The 20,968-nt window shown below is 40.4% G+C and overlaps 1 protein-coding gene across 1 annotated transcript; it reads left to right on the plus strand.

Moving 5' to 3' along the window:
* The first annotated feature begins 4,413 nt into the window (after nt 1-4,413).
* Nucleotides 4,414-13,615, plus strand: CDX4 (caudal type homeobox 4). The gene is made up of 3 exons (XM_002720114.2): nt 4,414-5,158; nt 11,185-11,330; nt 12,842-13,615. Exons 1-3 carry the CDS (start codon nt 4,657-4,659, stop codon nt 13,046-13,048), a joined length of 855 nt encoding a protein of 284 aa, XP_002720160.1. The 5' UTR covers nt 4,414-4,656; the 3' UTR covers nt 13,049-13,615.
* Nucleotides 13,616-20,968: the final 7,353 nt, after the last annotated feature.

The following is a 20,968-nucleotide window of genomic DNA, read 5'->3' on the forward strand; positions in this document are numbered from 1 at the left end:
TTCTGAAAAAAAACCCTCTTTAACATGTCCCTCCTAAGTTCTGGGACCATAATATTAGGCAGTGGCCCCTATCTGACTCCTCACACATACCTTCTCTCTCCCGGAGTTGAGCCACTTTTGGATGCCAGAGAAGCCAGTTTTTTCACTACACAGTCTCTTAGCCTTTATCTCAGAGCCTGGGACTTTCCTCATTCTTCTTGTTCTCCTGACCCAAAACTGAATAACTCTCTCTGAGGGCAGGATGAGTATAGAGTCCCAGTATTCCACCATTTCAATGAGTACTTGAACTAACTACTCACATTCTAACAAAAGAATGTTGATCTTTCTTCAAAATATGCCTTGGTCCTAATGCATTACGGAAGACCCAGAGCCTTGGAAGTGGGAAAGCCCATCACAGTGATGAACATAGACTAAAAGGACATGAGGATCCTGTCCAACCAGACACGCAAGCATCAGCATTGTTAAGGCCCAAGAAGTTCAGGGAAGGGGTTTGGAGTAAGTGAGGAAGGCTGTGTTTAGAACAAAAGTTAAATGGCAGGGATAACAAAACTGTCTTGGGTCTTCAATCTCTGAGCATCATGCCTGCATAAATGTAGGCTAGAAAAGCATGTGCCCTGTGGAGCCTATGTTACTCTGAAGATTACAATATTATTATGGCCAATTGTTGTACACACTGTTCAACACTGAATCCTCTCAACATCCCTGTAGAAGGGTTTCTATTGTTTGTTCATTTTTTTCATGTTTTAAACTAAGGCTGAGAGAGGTGAAGTGTCTTTCATAGGTCAACAGTCAGTTGTGCTGGGGTTTAAACCCTAGTTCTACAAATCATGTAGTAATGTGTGCCTTGGTAAATCCCTGCTCTAATCTCAGCCTCAGTTACCATGTCAATAAAAAGGAACTTACACTATGTATTTCTCATCTCTCTCTCAGCAATAGAATGGTCCCAATGATGGACAACTGGAGCCAAGTTGCATATTACAAAGAAACCCCTTCTCCTATTCCTGTGCCCCTGTAGAAGTACAAACCAGACCTGAGTCTGGGAAGTGGAGGAGGATTAAGGAAGAGTGTAGTTGGATGGAGACTAGCTGTGGGATACTCTGGCAGTACTGAGAGACCACACTTAGCATAGCAATTATTAACCAGTTAATGAAATCCTCCTTTGAATTAAGTATACTAAAGAAAAAGGTTTCCCAAGATTTCTGTAGTCCATCACAGGTGAACTGTGTTACTTATAATGCATTTTCACATTCATTTTCTCCTTCAAGCCTTACAATTAATCTGATCAGTGGGGCTCATCCCAGAATCCAGCAGAAGCCCCATTTGACCCCTACCTCTCTAAGTCTCAGAAAAACTAAATGATCACTCCCTAGTGGCACTATGATTACTACAGTGAAGTTGCCTCTGCAGATAATCTTTAGGTTAAGAAATAAAAAGTCCTAGTCAAATAAACTAAACTAAATCTCCTTGCCTATTCCCTACTACACACTGATACACACACTCAAACATACATGATGAAAACACAAACCCAAAGGAATTTTTACTGGCTTCTCTTCTAACTGTCCCTGGAGCTGGGTCAAATGGTGATTTCTAATCTATATTTCCAAGATCATTTATTGATTCAGCACACGAGTGTTTCCTAAGACCCTACCATGTGCAAGGGTATTTCACTTCGCTGGACTCAAACACACTTTCCCATACCCCTTCAAGGGTGCTCACATCCCAAAATATTTGGATAAGATCTCAAATAACTCTAAGACAGAAAAAATAGTGTCAGTTATTCACTTGTGGAAGTTTCCATTTGACACAAATGGAAAAGCATCACTACATAGGGCATTAGGGAGGAGGGAGCATTTGAGTTGAGTTTTGAGTAAGAGGGAGAATTTGGACAATTTCTTCTCTCCATAATTTTGAAGATTTGAAGAGAAACACTCTAGGCAGAGGGAACTACATGTGCAAAGACACATTTTGAAGTACAAAGAGTGCTGATCTGGTAGTCAACAAACCAGTTCTTTCACTTCTTTAAAGATTACTTTCCTCTCTTAAGTCCTCTGTTTCCTCATGTGTAAAATGATAATATTAAGTTAACTTCTAAAGGTCTTCCATGTGCATGCATTATGACTTATTTTTTTCAAATATCAGGTAATCTAGTTTGCTTCAGGATAGAATAAGTGAAAGGGAATAATGCAAGGGTAATTGGGTTTATGCTGTGAAGTCTTGAGTGTCAGGCCTGAGAATTGGAACAAAGAAGAAAATAAGAAGCCAAGCACCAGTCTGGAACCCTGACATGGTACATTTAGTCTGGTACCAATTTACAAACGTATACTTTGCAGTCAGGATGGCCTAGAACTGGAACCTAGCTCTACAACATGCCAGTTGTATGCATTTAAATAGTAATGCCACCTATTTGAGCCTCAGTCTCTTCATAGTTAAATGGGAATAATAATAAATAACTCATGGGGCTGGTGTGAAGATTAAATCAGACCATGTAGAAAACGTGGCTATTTATGTTACTTTCTTGTACCTTAGTCCCTTCTCCACAGCACTAGGATTCAACTAGTCTTGGCTGGCCAATTATTTGTTCTTCTCTGAAACAGGCTTCAAAATATATCCAGATTCCAACCACTTCTCTCCACCCCCCACTGTCATTCACCTGAATTATTGCAATAGCTTTTTAGTTGATCAGCCTGATTTGATTTTTCCCACTTACAATTTATTCTTAATCTAATGACCTGAGGGATTTATTCAACACTTAAGTCAAATCATGTCCTGCTTCTGCTCAAAACCCTACAGTGTATACCTACTTCAATTAGAGCAAAAACTAGAACGATTGTAATAGCCTACCCTACCTCTGTAGCTTTTGGACCTCACCTCCTCTTTATCCACACTGTCTTGCTTGCTATTTCTCCAATAGAAGACAAACATTCTCTTTTCACTTATTTCCTCTGCCTGGATCCTCTCTCTTTATAACTCAGTTTGTCAACTCTTGTATTTTACTTTAATGTTATTTCTCAGTGAAGTTCTCCTATACCACCAAATTTAAACTGACAACACCCCATAGCATTCTCTAAAGTTTTTCCCTGCTTTTTTTCTTTGTAGCATTATTATGATTAGCATTAAATACCATAAAGTTTAATTACTTATTAATGTACCTCCCCTCTAGAATATAAGATTAATAAGGTCAGAGACTTTGTCTGTCTGCTACTGGTGTCTCCATACACAGAACAGCACCTAGAATACAGTGGTTTCATACTGCGTGTCAAGCACTCAGTTAAGCAGTACGCATACATTACCTCAGTAAATTTGCCTTGTGATGTAGGTACTGTTAGGATCTCTATTTTTAAATGAAAAAAAAAATAGAAAACAATAAAACTCAGAGAGGTCAAGTGACTTTTCCAAAGCCAGAGCGAGATTAGCTAAATGGGATTGCAGATTTGGGTTGGACTGTGTGGAGAAGTACATTCTTTTAGTAGAGAGTAACCTCGATTTAAGGCTGTGCAAAGTCTTGAGAGAAAAGATGGACAGGGGGACTATGAAGATCTGCTTTCTTGAAGAAAGATTTTGAGTGTATTGGCATTTACTGGCAAGACCATGTCTTTTTCAATATTTAGAGCTTTACAAAGCAAATATTCCCAAATCTGTTAGAGCTGCTGTGGATTTCAGACTGCAAGGATTCTGACCCTTGGGGTATTAATTTTGGAACAGAAGCTATACCTGGAAGGAATAGACACCTGAGATTAATGAACTGACATGAAAATGGGAGAGCCCACTATCCACACTGGGCTCCTACCCCAGGGCTTACGTTTTCATAATCTACCCTCTTAGTCTTTCTTTAATTTGTTATATTTGCAAAGCAACGTAGAAATTCAGCCTGCCATCACCGGACTGTAATGACAAGAAAGCAGAGCAGGAATTTTTGTCTCCTGTTCACTGCTGTATCCCCAGTGTCTACAGCAGTTCCAGGCTAGATGTTCAATAGATAATTGTGATACGAATCTCTTTAAAAACAAAGGTCTTCTAATGAAGGATGGGGTAGGGAGAAGAAGGAAAAGCCCCCTTTCAGTAGCATCATGGGTCAGTGCCAAGTCTAAAATCCCTACCAGGGAATGTGGGTAGAGGGGAGACCATGAATGCAGGCTGGGCCACGGGAAGATCAGCGAAAAGGCAGAGGCCTGGTGAATCCCAGAGAAAAGTACTTTGCCCTGCTTCTGTGCGTCTCTATTTCACTTTGGAGAAAGCTCGTTCAAAACCCCTGGAGAAACATCTGCCTCCAAAACTTAAGACTGGTGTTATGGGGACCAGATGGACAGAATCTAGAAAGCTGAGACAGAAGAGCCCAAGAGCTTGAGGCGAGGGGCACAGAGTGAATGAGTTCCTGTGAAAGTGAAATGGCCCTTCATTTGAATGCAAATGCTATGTAAAAACCTGAAGCCCCTTGACGTCAGCCCAGCCATTGGTGGCCCATCTATACTGGGCTACGAGTCACCTGGAAGCCCTGGGGTAGGAAACGTAGGATGGAATAGTCTGAGGGGCGCAGAGGAGCTTCTTGCACAGCTCCATACTGACCGATTTATTCTTTGCAACTTTTCAAAATCAGGTTGGAGCTTCACTGAGACCTCAGGATGGCTTAGGGAGCTGCTTTTTTCTAGCCAAAGCACCATGTACGGAAGCTGCCTTTTGGAGAAAGAAGCGGGCATGTACCCGGGCAGTCTCAGGAATCCCGGAGTGGGCAGCACTGCCGGGGTGGGCAGCTCCGGGAGCAGCGGGAGTCCGCTGCCAGCCTCCAATTTCACTGCGGCCCCGGTTTACCCGCACTACATGGGGTATCCTCATATGCCCAGCATGGATCCTCACGGGCAGTCGCTGGGGGCCTGGAGCTCACCCTACAGTCCCCCCAGGGAAGACTGGAGCGCATACTCTGGGCCGTCTAGTACAATGGGTACAATGCCCCTGAACGACATGACCTCGAGCCCCGGCGCTTTCTGCTCACCCGACTACAACAACCTGGGCACCACAGGTGGTGGAAGCAGCGGCGGTAGCCTACCAGCCCCGGCCAGCGGATCACTGGTCCCCATTGATGCGGGCACCTCCGACACCAGTTCCCCCAACAGGAGCCGCCACAGCCCTTATGCATGGATGCGCAAAACCGTGCAGGTGACCGGTGAGTAATGCCCACACAATTTTTCCTTCCTTCGCTTTTCTTTGGTTTTTCTTGGTCAGCCCGCCCTCTTATTCCTCAAGCCTCTCCCACGAAAGTTTAATTGAGCACCTCACTCCGTGGCTGGCTGGCCCATTTAGGTACTGCAATCCAGTGCGCCTGAGCTGAAATCCCCCTGGGTGTGGCGCTTGGGACTAAATCTAACCTAGGGATTTTCCCACTATTCCCTGCTCAGTCGAGGGAACGAGTGCATAGACAATGGACATGTAAACCCCCAAGGATTAAGATCCAATCCTGTATGTAGTTGCCCAGATGGGAAAGCCGATGCACTGGAAAGCTCAACTGGTGAACAAGTAGAGAGGGCAGCCTTGCCGTCCCGATGTCAAAGCACTGTAGCCCGTTCCATTTCCAAATCCGTTCCCATCCGAGGGGCTGGTCCCCCCCAACAAAACAGACAAACAAAAAAAGATATTGGCGTTCAACTTAGATTCACGGTGCTTGGCTGGCAATGCACCCTCCAGGATAACCATGAAATCTCCGACGGCAAAGTACCCTCCTCACTTTGGCCCCTTAAGAAAGCTCTGGCTTCCTTCGCCGAAGTTGGCAGAGGCGAGTTGACCTCAAACCCGCTGCCTTCTTTCAACTTTCCTCCCCTCAACAGAAGCGTTGAGGCAGGCAAAAAGGCTAAGGCACTGAGCTGACCTGACACGTAATACCGTGTGACTCAACCTTCACCTCGGCGGGTCGCAAACGAATATCAGCACTAAGAGGCTAAAGCCCTCGTCAGGCTGCAATATCTGAAGCACAGGGGCTGAATGCAGGTGTGCGACAGCGCGCGGGCACACAGTGATCCCAGCCTACGGCCCACGAGCAAGCCAGCGGGCGACCTCTGGAAACTGGGGGCGGGGGAAATGGGAGCTCTGCTTTAATCTTGGATGGGGAGAGGGGGGAGATGTTTGTTTTCAGCTGTGGTTGTTCTTTTATCACATTCTTATTATTCCAATGCTTGCTCCCTGTCATTAGAGAAAATTAGTAAAAATCTACTATCTCACTTTCATCCCTCTGGGGAGGAAATGACATTTCAATAGCATTTGTCCACAATGATTATGCTCCTGTTCACAGTTCTGCATTTTCTCTCCCCTCCAAAAAGCAAAGGCAGGAAGATGCGAAGGGACCAGCTCTTAGCATTAGAACTTTTAGCCAAGAGAAGGAAGTTGCATGTAACTAGAACATTATTAGAGTGGCAATCCCAGGTTAAATGTAGAGTTTAAAATATTTATCTTCAAAACATTTGGGGGTAAATCTGCATTAAAAATATTTGGATGAGTCATGCAGCTAAGTAGGATAGAAAATGAAATTAGTGTGGGTCAGTCTCAGGGCTGTTATTACTTCTAACCTTAGGGTTGTAATTAACATCCATTCACTAAACCCTAATAATCAGCAAAAGACGCAAAAAAAAAAAAAAAAAAAAAAAAAAAAAAAAAACCAGAAAAGTAGCCACCCTCCATCTAGGATTATGTTTTGAAACACTTTAGAAGAGGAAAGTCATTGGCTTATTGTTTGGAATAGAGATCAGTGGAAAAAAGTGACAAGATAAATTATCTTGATCCATAAATATTCTTTTTAAGAGGGAAAATATGACAGATTTCTCTGCTTAAAAGTCTTCCATTTGCATTTATTTTTATTATCCAGAGTCTCTTGGGTAATTCTGGTGCCATGAGAAGTTTAAAAGTGACCTCCTTAGTCTGTGGCATCTTCATCATTAGTCAGCCCCTCAAACTTGACTTCACAATACCACCTTCACAAGATTTTCTCTCCAAATACTGGAAGTTTGTTGACTCTTGGCAGCCTATCCTATTGATAAGGCTTTATCAAATTCAAATTTTATTTCAATTTAATATCTCATAAATGAAAAGTTTGTGGAAGAGGGCTCTTATGAAATTTTAGTAACATTTTCAAAAAATTAAAAAATCTCATAAATGAAATTATTCCTTTGATATATTATTGTAGACCAAGTTGCATATTTAGAAACTTAAGAATATGATGAAAAATGTGGAAATTCCTCCCAGGAAAATGTACAAAAAGCATATCAGCATACACACATCTGAGTAATGTTTTATATATTTGGGGAGATTAATGGAGCGCTTTTGTGGACATCAGGTTATAAATGTCACTAAAAATTTAAGCCAATCACTTCATTAGACCATTCCAAACAAAAATACACCTATTTATATGCTTAGCACATAGTGGGTGTTAAACAAATATTGGTTAAATTAATGAATAAGTTAGATCCTCCTAAATTTTCCACTTCAGTCTATAGTGCTGTAAGATAATATATGGTTTATGGCTTGAGGAAAATAGATGAACTACAAAATGGAAGTCATCCTTCCTGGATTGAGGTAATCAAATGAAAGTTCTTTCCATTGCTGAAGAATGTCTTAAATAGACTTAAGTAAAAGAAAAATATTTGTATTATATGACAATCAGAAAACATTTCATAGTGACTGTTAGAGCATTTGCTTTTCTAATGAGAGCAAGGAGACTGACACGTAGAGCAAATGACTGCTCCACAGATGATTAAAGAGTGAGTTTTTTGTTTCTTATTTCTACTCAGTTCCCCATCTGGCTTATTCCAATACAGAGCTCATTTTAAAGATTACCTGAAAAGTCTGACAGAAAAGCTTTTGTGGAAAGTTAAATATTTTCATATTTTAAACATTGTTGACACATTAAAGCAAGGAATTATATTTTTCATTCTTTTCTTTTATACAGAGTTGTGGTCCTAGATGAGTGTCAAGGTGGGAATCTAAGCAGAACTAGAGAGACACTTTCTTGTTAGGGGTGGTAACAAGGGTGAGAGGAGTAAGTAACTTTGATTCTGATTAAGTTAATGGAAGTTATGTTTAAAAAACTTTTTTAGATTAAGACACTTCATAAAATGGGTTGCTTAATAACAACTGAGGCTTATTATTTCTTCCTTAGTTTTGCTCCCTTAATTGGACAGCTTTAAAAAATGAATTTGGGTGCAATTTTAGCTAAAAGCAGTGAAATATGTCACAAAATGAAGTCTGTGTGAGGTTGTATAATACTCCCTACAGAAGAAAACCCGTTTTCATCATCTTCCCCCCTACTGCCAGCATCATCATAAACCCTGGGTTTAGAGAGTATTTTTCTGCCTAACACCACTTTCTCAGCCAGTCTCTCAAATAAGCACCATTTTCATTTCACCTAGGATAGGTCATCAGATCTGACAACATTTGCTTGCAAAACCTGTGGGGATGTCTCCTGGATGATGGGAAAGACTCCATTTATCTTGAACTACGGAGGTTTCCCTGAGTCGTTGGGGAGGAGGCAATGAAATCTCCAGGACAGATAGAAGTAGCTCTTTAATAAACCTCACACTTTGTTACTTTCCACAATAACTCACTACAGCAGCTGAGAAGGGAATCCCTCACCCACATTTGGAAGTTGCATAATCTCTAGGAGAAGAGAATAGCTTAAGCAATCAAAGCAAGTACTCTTGGTATTTTGTTGGTGCTAGGGAATTGGAATATGGACATTGTGCTCTACCAGAAAATGTCCACACTCCCTTCAGTCTGGTTGCATCATTTAAAGAGAAGAAGCAATAGTGGGGCAGGGGGCCAGGAAATAAGGAGATAGTTGGGGAAGAGGACAGAAGAGCACCAGGAAATTTGAATTTTTTCTCTTAGTAAACTGTGCAGTCAGTATTTTCCCTTGAGTTACATCTTCTTGGGGTTTTAGGTCTTATCTGTCAGACTAGGACAACAGACCCTTTTTAACACTTCACATGCCTTTGATATGCATCCAGGCTCTTCCTCATCCCTCCTTTCTTCAGGGGTTATATTGCCGGAAAGGGTGAGGATTTTCATGGCAAATAAAGAGGCCTGGTCTTGACTTTATTATCCTCAGAAGAAACTACAAGAGGGGAATTTATGACCAATGGGGGAGGGGAAGCACTGCAACCTTTCCAGAGTTCTTAAAGTCTGGTTATATTTACTGATTATCAAAGAGCAGAAAACTCAGACACACACAAGTTGAATTTTAACCCCTCTGCCTCCAATTAGAATTTAAACGCTCAGCCACTTTGGGATTAAGAAGGGTTTCAGGAAACGTTCCCTCTAAAATGTATTTTGAACTCAAGACTTGAGGTTCTGAAAATAAATTAAACCTTTAGTTTTCATTTTGTCCACAAATATGCATTCTGTCTTTGTAACATACTAAAAGCTAACCCTTGCTTTCCTAAGTTTCTGTTTGGATTCAGAAAATCAGCTCAAATATTTGAGCTTTTAAGATAGATTAACCAAATGAGGCTCATCATTTTCCATTCTCAACGGGGTAAATTTGGCTTAGTTCATTAGTCTATGAGTTATTCAATCATTTTAGTTTAATCCTAAAATATATTTCTCACCTAGAATTTGTTTCTACAGTCATGTCTTTTTTTTCTTTCCTGAAGATGAAAGGGTGTCTGACATTTGTTTAGGGCTTGTAAATTCCAAACCAATTGGCTAGTGTTCCTGAATGTAAAGAGGGTTCAGGATGGGATCTGATGCTATGTAGCTCCTTTGTTAGGCCTGTGCTGCATCTTAACACCTCAATAGAGTTTAGGGAACTACTTTAAAGGAGTCTTTGTCCTACAGATCGCCCCCCCAAAACCTCACATCAAAAACGACCAGGGAAGATCAGAAGGAGTTTCTAAAAGACATAGAGAAAAGAAGGAAGATCCTGGAGGGAGTTAGAGAAATTGAAAAGAAAGGGAAACTTCCTAATCACCTTTGGAAAATTTGAAAGGAGGAATAAAACTCTATTGGAAGGAGGGCATGAGAAATTAGTTAAATGTTGTCACACAAAGCAAATGTTTGGATATCCATTCAACGAGCATGGAATAGTCAATTTATTCTGCCTAAGTCAACATCCACTACTTTCCCCATTCACTTTCCACATGAGAATAAAAATTAGTTTAAGATTCTAGCAAAAAAAAAAAAAAAACACGATTTTTCCCTAGTAATATATAATAGGGGTTGTTCTGGAACAGAATCTGCTAAGTGACAAGAAATGTTTTTAAATTACTATCTAAAGCAAACTGTCTCTAGGGAGTATATATAACTATAATGTCAAGATTCCAGAACAGCTTACCACACTTGGACATTCTTATTTTTTTTTGTTTTTTTTTAAAGATTTATTTATTTATTTGAAAGTCAGAGTTACACAGAGAGAGGAGAGGCAGAGAGAGAGAGAGAGCGCGAGAGAGAGAGAGAGAGAGAGAGAGGTCTTCCATCTGATAGTTCACTCCCCAGTTGGCTGCAACAGCCGGAGCTGCACTGATCCAAAGCCAGGAGCCAGGAGCTTCTTCCAGGTCTCTCACGTGGGTGCAGGGTCCCAAGGACTTGGGCCTCTTATGTTTCCCAGCATGTATAGACTTGAATAACATTTAACACACTGAACTAGGAGTTAAATGTATGTGTTTGGATTCCTAGTCCTCAACTCACTAGCACTGTCACTTACTTAAGCTGAGTCTCAGGTTCCTTATCTGTAAAATGGGGGTAGCACATTATACATTATTCCAGAAGGTAGGTAAGAGATTTAATAGGAAACAGTCTGAAGGGACCACATAAACTACAAAACTCATGCATAATGGATTTACCACTGCCACTGTCATTCCCATATGTGAGTAGAGGAGAACTGAAAATCATGGGTTAAGTGTTTAAGCATTTTAAATGTTTTGACTTAATGGTAGATTAATGGTAGTCTGTGATTTGACTGATTATTTTAGAAGAAACTTTAATTAGGAGGGATGTTGCTTTCATACATAGATAGATATGAATAATATAACATAGATGAGAACACATTCAGTGGAGAAATGGACTTACGACATACTTGGTACAAAAATATACCTGCTTTGTATTTTAAAGTAATAGATGAGGGTGGGAAGAGTGGCTATAATTCCTTCAACTAAAATAACTTCCAAAAAAGCAGACTAAGCATAAATGCAATGCTTTCTCTCCTAACAGGGAAAACCAGGACAAAAGAAAAATATCGTGTGGTCTACACAGATCATCAAAGATTGGAGCTTGAAAAGGAATTTCACTGCAATAGATACATCACCATCCGGAGAAAATCAGAGCTGGCAGTTAACCTGGGCCTTTCTGAGAGACAGGTACACTAGCAGTACATCCAACATGTCCCATTTACTCATTTCGATAGGCTGAGATTTAAGCAAAGTGTCTAAACAGGAGTGGAAGAAAATCACACTCACCAAGTTCTCCTAAGACCCATGTTCATCCTACTGAACCTTCTACCTTAGTCTCTTTGGTTCATGAGTTTATTAGCAATTCAGTGTAGTGGACATCATGTGGGTATAGAAGCACCAGATGAGGCTTAGAAGGTAGAGAAGGATTACAACTCCAGTAGAATTTTCAGTCAATGGAAAACCTTGATCTGTTTCCCCATGTAGAAATAAGCAATGTATGAAGTGAGTTTTGGCAGCCATGGCAATCACCAGGTTCATATCAGTCCACCTAAAACAGTAACTTAATACTAATGTTGCTACCTGAGTCATTGTTTGTTCTGTTATCCACGGTAGGAAATTTAATTGTCTATAGTCTATATAATCCTATTATATCTGCCTGAAATTTAGTTTACTGTGTGTACTCAATAAAGAATAAATCATGTTAAGGATTAAGTTTCCATTTGCTCGGACTTTATATACCTATCTGACATATTTTTACTTGAGTATAAAAGTAATTCTGGAATCACAGAATTCTAGAATTTTGAAGTCCATTATTGTACAGTCTTATCCCAAGCAGCTTGCTTTCAACCATGTATGAAGGCACATTGGCATCACTCTGGTCTTTACCTCTACCAAGAGGTATATAGTATTTCATCACCCTTGTTCACCCAGTTCTGTTTCATTAACCATTTGCTGTTAGAAAATTTCTCTTAATGGCTGACTGCAGTCACCTTTGCTATTTAAATCCCTCCCCCTTATCAGTACTTCTCAGCATCTCTCACTGTATCATGTCTACCTGTGCAACTTAGAAGGTGGTTAGGTGTAATATAAAGAGCACTGCAGGCCGGCGCCCCGGCTCACTAGGCTAATCCTCCACCTGCGGCGCCAGCACACTGGGTTCTAGTCCCGGTCGGGGCGCCGGATTCTGTCCCGGTTGCCCCTCTTCCAGGCCAGCTCTCTGCTATGGCCGGGGAGTGCAGTGAAGGATGGCCCAAGTCCTTGGGCCCTGCACCCCATGGGAGACCAGGATAAGTACCTGGCTCCTGCCATAGGATCAGCGCGATGCGCTGGCCACAGCGCGCTGGCCGCGGCAGCCACTGGAGGGTAAACCAACGGCAAAAGGAAAACTTTTCTCTCTGTCTCTCTCTCTCACTGTCCACTCTGCCTGTCAAAAAAAAAAAAAAAAAAAAGAGCACTGCAGTCAGAGTCAATAGTACTGGACTAGATCTCAATTTGATTTCATGGAATTTTTGTGCCCTCTCTGAGAATCAGAGGTTTTTTTTTTTTTAACATGTTAAATATGCATATTTCACAGGTCAAATGAAGGCTCAAATGAAGTGATGCATGTGCAAGGGCTTAGGAAATGCTACAGTACAGTACAATAACAGCATTCACTATGTTAACTGCATTCCATAAGTCGCAAGATTTTTGTGTTTCAGGTGAAAATCTGGTTTCAGAATCGCAGAGCCAAGGAGAGAAAGATGATCAAAAAGAAAATCTCCCAGTTTGAGAACAGTGGAGGCTCCGTGCAAAGTGACTCTGGCTCCATCAGCCCTGGGGAACTGCCTAACACTTTTTTCAGCACCCCATCAGCAGTCCGTGGATTTCAGCCTATTGAAATACAGCAGGTCATAGTCTCTGAATGAAAGACAATGGAAAGCACGCTTTCTTTAGAGGTGTCTTTTTTGTTCTCTAAGATATCAGCAGGGGAGTTAGGACAGAGTGTCATTCATTGTAAGGCAGTATTTGGAACAAGTGAACATGCAATGGCTTGAAGTTAATTCAGGGGACTGTTAGAAACTATCTCCAAAAAACTCTTGCTACAAGCTGTGCTAACATGTCAGTCACCCAGGAAGCTTAGTGGTAAGCAATACAATTAAAAGCTAGGATCACGGGTCCTTGCAACTCTGTTCACAATTTCAGAAACTTGCTCCCGAACAGGCTGTAAAAGGCAATTCTGCCAGGAGGCACACTTGTGTATGTGTACCCATATTTGTTATTTGATACTTAGGTGTGTTCATTTATGCTGTCTGTAGGGGGTGGGGAAAAGGTAAGCAGAAATTTATTTATGTCTAGCTACCTTTGTAAGTGTGTAACTCAAAAGCTAACCAAATTTTCCTAAAATAACTGTTCAAAAAGTCATCAAGAGATGATTCTGAGTTCATTGTCACTGATTAATTAAAATAACAAATAAAAGACCATTTTATCCCTCAGTCATACTCGTCTGGCATCAATTATCTCAAAACTTCCAACATGCAGTGTTGATCTCAAATCTTATCAAAACAATGAAATTAGACTAGAACAACATGGGCCAGCTTGGCTGAGTCATTAGCAAGACAGACCTCCAACACACAGAATAAAACCTCCCACCATTCTATCTTTTCACTCCCACTGCTGTTATAGTTCAGGGCTAGTCAGACTTACATAAGCACAAGGGGAGTGAAGTGGTCTCCAATCTCTTCCTGTCATCACTTTTAACCTGTCCTATTTTACTCATTCATGCCATGTCAAGCCAATGTAATCCAAGGAGCTGTAGTTTACAGGTTACAAACACACAATTTGGCTAAGAAAGGGGCTATGGTGAGAAGTGTTGCCTGGATTTTTGTCAGTAGTCCAGTATATTGTTTGTATATTGAAGAGGCAGATGGGTAGGCTCTGGATTCTTTTAAATTTAGATGGTTTAAAGGAATGGCTGATTAAAATAAGAAAAACAATCAGAGAACAACTTTCTTCTTTCAAAATTCCATCCTTGTAGTGCTTAAGAAAATTAGAATTTTGAGCACAATGGGTCTTTGGGTTGAATGTTAAGAAATTTGCCTTCCCTCTCCCTATAAAAATCTAAAAAAGAGGGTTTAATTTCTGTAGCTGTCCCTGAAGGTACATCATCTCATCCTGAAAAGGTATAAAATAAAAATTTTCTCATCTTTGATCTGACCTTTTCAAATTATATTTTTCACAACACGTTTATGAGGAAGGTATCAGCTGGCCCATTTTACATAAGAAGGAAACTAAGGTATGAGCAATCATATCACTTTTGCAAAGGCACATAGAAAGATAATTGTGGATGATGATATATACATGAATGCTGCATAGGATGCTCCTCCTTAGTCTGTAATGATAAGTCCAAATGAGTACCCTATCCATAAGTCTAAATGAGTACTCTATCCATCTGTTATATGATTATACCATTGGAATTGCACACAGCTCCCTAAACACCAATTGGTGGGTAATTACCATTTAAAAATGCTGCTTAGCCTTTTGTTTTCTAGCTCCATTACTCTCTCAATCACTGAATTTTGGGTCGCAACCAATTATCTTAATAATGATTTATATGTGAGTAATATTTTATATTTTCCAATGCACTTTCACACTTTCATGCTATTTGTCTTAATACAGTCATAAGATATGCAAGAATTTCCATCCCCATTTTATTCTTTAACAAACTAGAGACCAGAAGAACTTAAGAATCTGGTAAATCGATTCACTTCTCTTAGCTCATGTCTTTATGGGGGGGGGGGGGAGGGTGATGATAAGAATTGATTAATTTAAATTTCCTCTTTCTTCAAAAAGCTACTTTCCAGTAAGTTAATGATAAAATCTGGGACCAGAACTCAGATTCACTGATTCAATGAATATGTATCTAGTGCCTACTCTTTGCCAGGCATTGTGATAGGACTTCTTGACTCCCAGGACAGCACATATTCTACTCCACATCACTGCCTCCAATAAATTTGGAAAAGCTAATGAGCTGGCAGGTCATCTGGAGTGCTGAAAACAGAATATCAGCATTGAAATGATTACTTCCTGGGGCTGGCACTGGCACTGTGGCCCAGCTGGGTACTGTGGCCCAGCCCCAGCCTGCAGCTCTGGCATCCCATATGGGCGCCAGTGCAAGTCCCGGCTGCTCCTCTTCCAATCCAGCTCTCTGCTATGGCCTGGGAAAGAAGTAGAAGATGGCTCAAGTCCTTGGACCCCTGCACCCGTGTGGGCGACCTGGAAGAAGCTCTTGGCTTTGGATTAGCTCAGTTCTGGCCATTGTGGTCGTTTGGGGAGTGAACCAATGGAATGGAAGACCTCTCTCTCTGGCTCTACCTCTTTCTGTAACTCTGTCTTTCAAATAAATAACTCTTTAAAAAAGGAAATGATTATTTCCAATACAGTAGGAGCAGGATATGGATGTCACCTGTATATGTGCACTCAAATCTTAGATTCCTCATCTTTGCTACCCATCCCCAAAATTATACTTTTCACTGTAGCAATTAGATTTCCTCAGGAATTGCTCTTTCCTGCTGGAAACTTTCACCCCACAGAGAAGAGACATTTCCCTGACTTTATGGATTTTGGCTCTCTATAATCTGCAACTAAAACAAAGACAATCCAGCTTTTGATCTTAATAGCATATTGTAGCCACATCCTCTAAGAAGACATGTTGATTCTCTCCAAAACCTGGGGACAACATGCAACCTCAAACTTTTATGGTTAGATTGCGGTGGTGTGTATTGGAGGTATATGGAGGCAAGAAGATCAAAGGTCAAAAGATGTATTCATAGTAGGTTTCAATAAAGAAGTTTTCTTTCTGGTGGGAGATGAGGCAAGAATGAAAGCACAACAAATGCGTGACAGTGTTCATTTAGGGTAGTGAGATTGTTGGGGGACTTTATTCTTTTCATTTTCATTACTTTTTTAAACTTATGGAGTTTTATAATAGGAAAAATGTTTCCATAAGAAATGTCTTTCATCCCAAATATTTCTTCAGTTTATCCTCAAAGAATTTGCTATTTAGAGTCCTCTTTACAATTCATTCAAGTGTTCTAATCTCACAGTACCTTTCTTAAGGCCCTGATCTTATCTAGTAGTTGTTTGGTAGCAGGTAAGAAAGGTCTTTGGGAATATCTCACTTCTTTTTTAAAAGAGGAAGGAAGCAAGGTTCAAGGAAAGTTTTTCAGACTTGGCTCAGATCTAGAGAATCTGGCTGCATTTCTGTATTGTAACATTTTAATACTACCAAGCCATGTCAAGAAGGGAAGGAGAGGGGCCGGCACTGTGGTGCAGCGGGTTAATGCCCTGGCCTGAAGCGCCGGCATCCCATATGGGCGCCAGCTCAAGACCCAGCTGCTCCACTTCCAATCCAGCTCTCTGCTATGGCCTGGGAAAGAAGTAGAAGATGGCCCAAGTCCCTGGGCCCCTGCACCCACATGGGAGACCCGGAGGAAGCTCCTGGCTCCTGGCTTCGGATCAGTGCAGCTCCACCGTTGTGGCCATCTGGGGAGTGAACAATTGGATGGAAGACACCCCGCCCCCATCTGCCTCTCCTCCCTCTGTGTAACTCTGACTTTCAAATAAATAAATAAATCTTTAAAAAAAAAAAGGAAAGGAGAGATCAGCAAGGGGATAGATGGAAAGGATATATTGTAACAGGGTATGAAGAACATTTTGGGAGTGCTTGGGGATGTTAATTAACTAAATTCTTGTGATAATTTCATGTATGTACACATATGCCAAAACTCATTGATTTTTATACAAAGCAAACACAATATCTCATAAATCAATTGAGCCTTAGGCAAACTGCTAAAAATGCAGGCAAATGATTACAATATTGATAACAGAGGAGAGGGAATCACTAGAGGATTTAGCCTATGGAAATAGTCACTTTACATAATTTAGTCTCAGCCCTCCAGATAGTGATTACTTGCTTGTATACTCATGTCTGAATGTGTTGCTGAGGAGGAACACCAATAATTAATAATCATTGGGTCTCGCATATCATGGGAATGGGTTTAGAGGTTAGAGGAAGACTAAGGCATGTGAATATTGACTCTTCAATGTGACAATGAAAAACAAAGAAATGCCCTACTTTGTGAATTCAGGGACAAAATTATGAGATGGTAATAAAAGTAGATATTTAAATGGTATGGTAAAAAGCATTGAATTGGAAAAATAAAAATTGGAATTCTAATTTTACCTAATTCTGAAACCAAATACCTGCATAATTATCTATTTTTAACACGTTTGTTTAGCATGCAATTATGGCACCTTCTTTTGGGGTATAATGTGATGTTCGATACATGTATGAATATACAATGTGTGCTGATCAGGGCAATCAACATCTCAATCTCCCCATAAACATATTTACAGCATTGGAGTGTCTCCCTTCCAAGCATTCATAAAATATATTAGACGTCAATGTAAGCTGTCTATAGAGCATCAGAACTTATTCCTTCCGTCTAATACTAATTTGCTATCAGTTGTCTAACCTCTCTCTATCCCACCTCCAGCCTTCCAAATCTCTAGTGATCACCATTTTGCATTCTTATTGACTTTTTAAGCTTACGCATATGAGAGAGACTATATGGTGTCTTTCTATGTTTGACTTACTTCACTTAACATAATGTTTGTCAGTTTCATCCACTTTCCTGCAAATGGTAGGTAACATTCTTTTTTATGACTGAATAATACTATACTGCATGTGTATACTACATTTTATTTATCCAATTATGCACATATGGGCATATAGATTGATTCCATATCTGATATATTATGAATAATGTTTAATAAACATGGGAGTACAGATAATTCTGATATGGTGATTTTATTTTCTTTACATATGTACCCAGAAGTGGCATAACTGGGTTATATGGTAGCTCTATTTTACAATATTTTTAATTTAAAAAACTTTTAGAAGACATAGAAAAATTACACATATGTATAGAATACTATGTGATAATTTTATATATGTCTACATTGTATAACGGATAATCAGAATAAACATACCTATCTCTTCAAAATCTAACATTTATCTATAGTGAAAACTCCAGAAATCTTACCTTTGAATTTTTTTTTTCTTACCTTTGAATTTTAATAGAGAAATATATAGTGCTTTAACATTATCTGTAGTCACCATACTGTGCAATAGAACACCAGAACTTCATATTCCTATCTAACTTTAACTTGGTACCCATTAATTAATCTTTCTGTGTATCTTCCTCTCCACTTCCCTTCCTATCCTCTGTTAACCAACACAATACTCTTAGCTTCTATGATATCACAATTTTTTTGGACCTAACATATGAAAGATCATGAAATACCCACCTTTCCATACTTGGCTTATTCCACTTAACATAATTACCTCTATCTCACCCACTCTGTTATGAATAACAACACTTCATCCTTTAATTCTATTACCTATATGTATTACATTTTCTTTATCCATTTATCAGTGGACAGATACTTAAGTAGTTTTCTATATCCTGGCTACTGTGAATAGTGTATCTTGATTCCTTGTTTATTATTTTTGGTAAATCTATTTTAGATTTTTGCTTTGTGGTTACTATGAGGCTTACAAAATCTTCTTTTGGGCATAACAACCTATTGTGAAATGACAGTAACTTAACATTGATTATAAAGATAGGAAAAAACAAAAACAAAAAAAAAGCACATTCGAAAAACTAACAAAGAACTTTACACTTAAACTCTATTCCTCTCCTATTTTGAATTTCTGATATTCTGTTAGTAAAACTTATTTCTATATTTCCTACCCCTTAATATTATAATATAGCTATTATTTCTTTGGTCTTTATGCTGGAAATATGAATAGTTTATGTATTTTTAAAGATTTATTTATTTATTTGAAAGTCAGATTTGCACAGAGAGAGGAGAGGCAGAGAAAGAGAGAGGTCTTCCATCCTCTGGTTCACTCCCAAATTGGCCGCAATGGCTGGAGCTGCACTGATCTGAAGCCAGGAGCCAGGAGCTTCTTCCAGGTCTCCCACGCGGGTGCAGAGGCCCAAGGACTAGGGCCATCTTCTACTTCTTTCCCAGGCCATAGCAGAGAGCTGGATTGGAAGTGGAGCAGCTGGGTCTTGAGCTGGCGCCCATATGGGATGCTGGCACTTCAGGCCAGGGCGTTAACCAGCTGCACCACTGCGCCAGCCCCATATGTATAATATTTTCAATATCAGAACATTCTGAATTTGTTTGTGTAGTTACTCTTACCAGTGAATTTCCTACCTTATGATATTTTCTTCTTACTCATTAGCATCTTTCACTTTAAAGAATTCCCTTTAGGGGCCAGGGCTGTGGTGTAGCAGTACCAGCATCCCTCCCATATAGGCTCCAGTTTGAGTACCAGCTGCTCCTCTTCCGGTCCAGCTCTCTGCTATGGCCTGGGAAAGCAATAGAAGATGGCCTAAGTGCTTGGGCCCCTGTACTCACATGGGAGACCTGGAAGAAGCTCCTGGCTCCTGGCTTTGGATCAGCTCAACTCCAGCCATTAAGGCCATTTGGAGAGTGAACAGCAGATGGAAGACCTTTCTCCCTATCTCTCCCTCTCTCTGTCTGTAACTCTACCTCTCAAATAAAAAAAATTTTTTTTTAAAAAAAGCTCCCTTTAGAATTTCTTATAATACAGGCCTAGTGGTGATACATTTACTCAGCTTTTGTTTGGGAACATCTTTATCTGTCCCTCATATTTGAAGGACTGCTTTGTGGATGCAATATTCTAAGTTGGAATTTTTCCCTTCTCAGTATGTGAATGTCTCATCCCACTGTCTCCCAGCCTTGAGTTTTTGGATGAGAAGTCTGCAGTCAGGCAAACAGGAATCCCCTTCAAGATTTATTTGCCTGTTTTCTCTTGGAACCTTGCTTGTTTATAATCTATCTTGAGTTAGACTTGGCTGGGTTGAATCTGACTGACCTTTGATCTTCTTGTACCTGGATAGTTATAATTTGCTACAGATTTGTTATATTTTCTTTTTTAGCTCTTTGAATATGTTTTATACCCCTTCGCCATTCTCAAATCTCTGTTGATCCACAATAACTAGAATATTTGTTCTTTTCATGTTGTCTAAAAATTTTAATTAGCTTTCTTTATTCCTCTTTGTGGGGAGCAACTCGGACTAGACTAAGTTACTGGAATTAAGACTTATTCTATGCATCTGCTCTCCCACAATATGGCGCTGGGAGAGGAGGAAACAGCTTCTACACAGCTGCCTCCAGTTAAACCAATAAACAGCAGGACCTGCTCCTGATTGGAGGAGAGCAGCGTACTCGGCGTTGTGGGTAGCAGAGTTGGGATTGGTGGAAGAGGACTATAAAGGAGGAGAGAGACAACATGCACCAGGAACATCTATCTGAAGGAACACCTGTGCAGCCCCCGAGAGAGCCGGCCGGCGGTGTGCCGCTCCCCTGCGGAAGTGGGGAAAGTGGCAGGGGGAACCGCCCTTCCACGGAGGTGGAAGGGACGGTAGCCAACCCGGGAAGAACCAGCAGCAAACCCGGGGAGGGCCGAGCAGACAAAAGAACAGCGCAGGGTCCTGTGTCGTTCCTCCATGAAGAGGGGGAGCGACATAATGGTGCCGTGACTCGGATAGGAAACCTAGGCAGGGTTTAGTGTCGTTCCTCCACGAAGAGGGGGAGCAACACTCTTGATTATTTGTTTCATTTTCCTCTACTGTGTATTTTTAAATAGTCTCTCTTCAGCCTCACTGATTCTTTCTTGTAGTCTATCTACTCTACTATTCATGCTTTCCGTGACATTTTTTAATTCACTTAGTGTATACTTTTCATTT

This window comes from Oryctolagus cuniculus, chromosome X (assembly GCF_051225735.1).
Source record: "Oryctolagus cuniculus isolate XC-2025 breed Fujian yellow rabbit chromosome X, ASM5122573v1, whole genome shotgun sequence".
NCBI lineage: Eukaryota > Metazoa > Chordata > Mammalia > Lagomorpha > Leporidae > Oryctolagus > Oryctolagus cuniculus.

Bases quoted from the DNA above. Each gene is read 5' to 3' on its own strand.
- CDX4 (XM_002720114.2), top strand. From the start codon at position 4,657: ATGTACGGAAGCTGCCTTTTGGAGAAAGAAGCGGGCATGTACCCGGGC. The intron at 5,159-11,184 runs GTGAGTAATGCC...CTCTCCTAACAG, and splicing joins CAAAACCGTGCAGGTGACCG to GGAAAACCAGGACAAAAGAA. The intron at 11,331-12,841 runs GTACACTAGCAG...TTTGTGTTTCAG, and splicing joins TGGGCCTTTCTGAGAGACAG to GTGAAAATCTGGTTTCAGAA.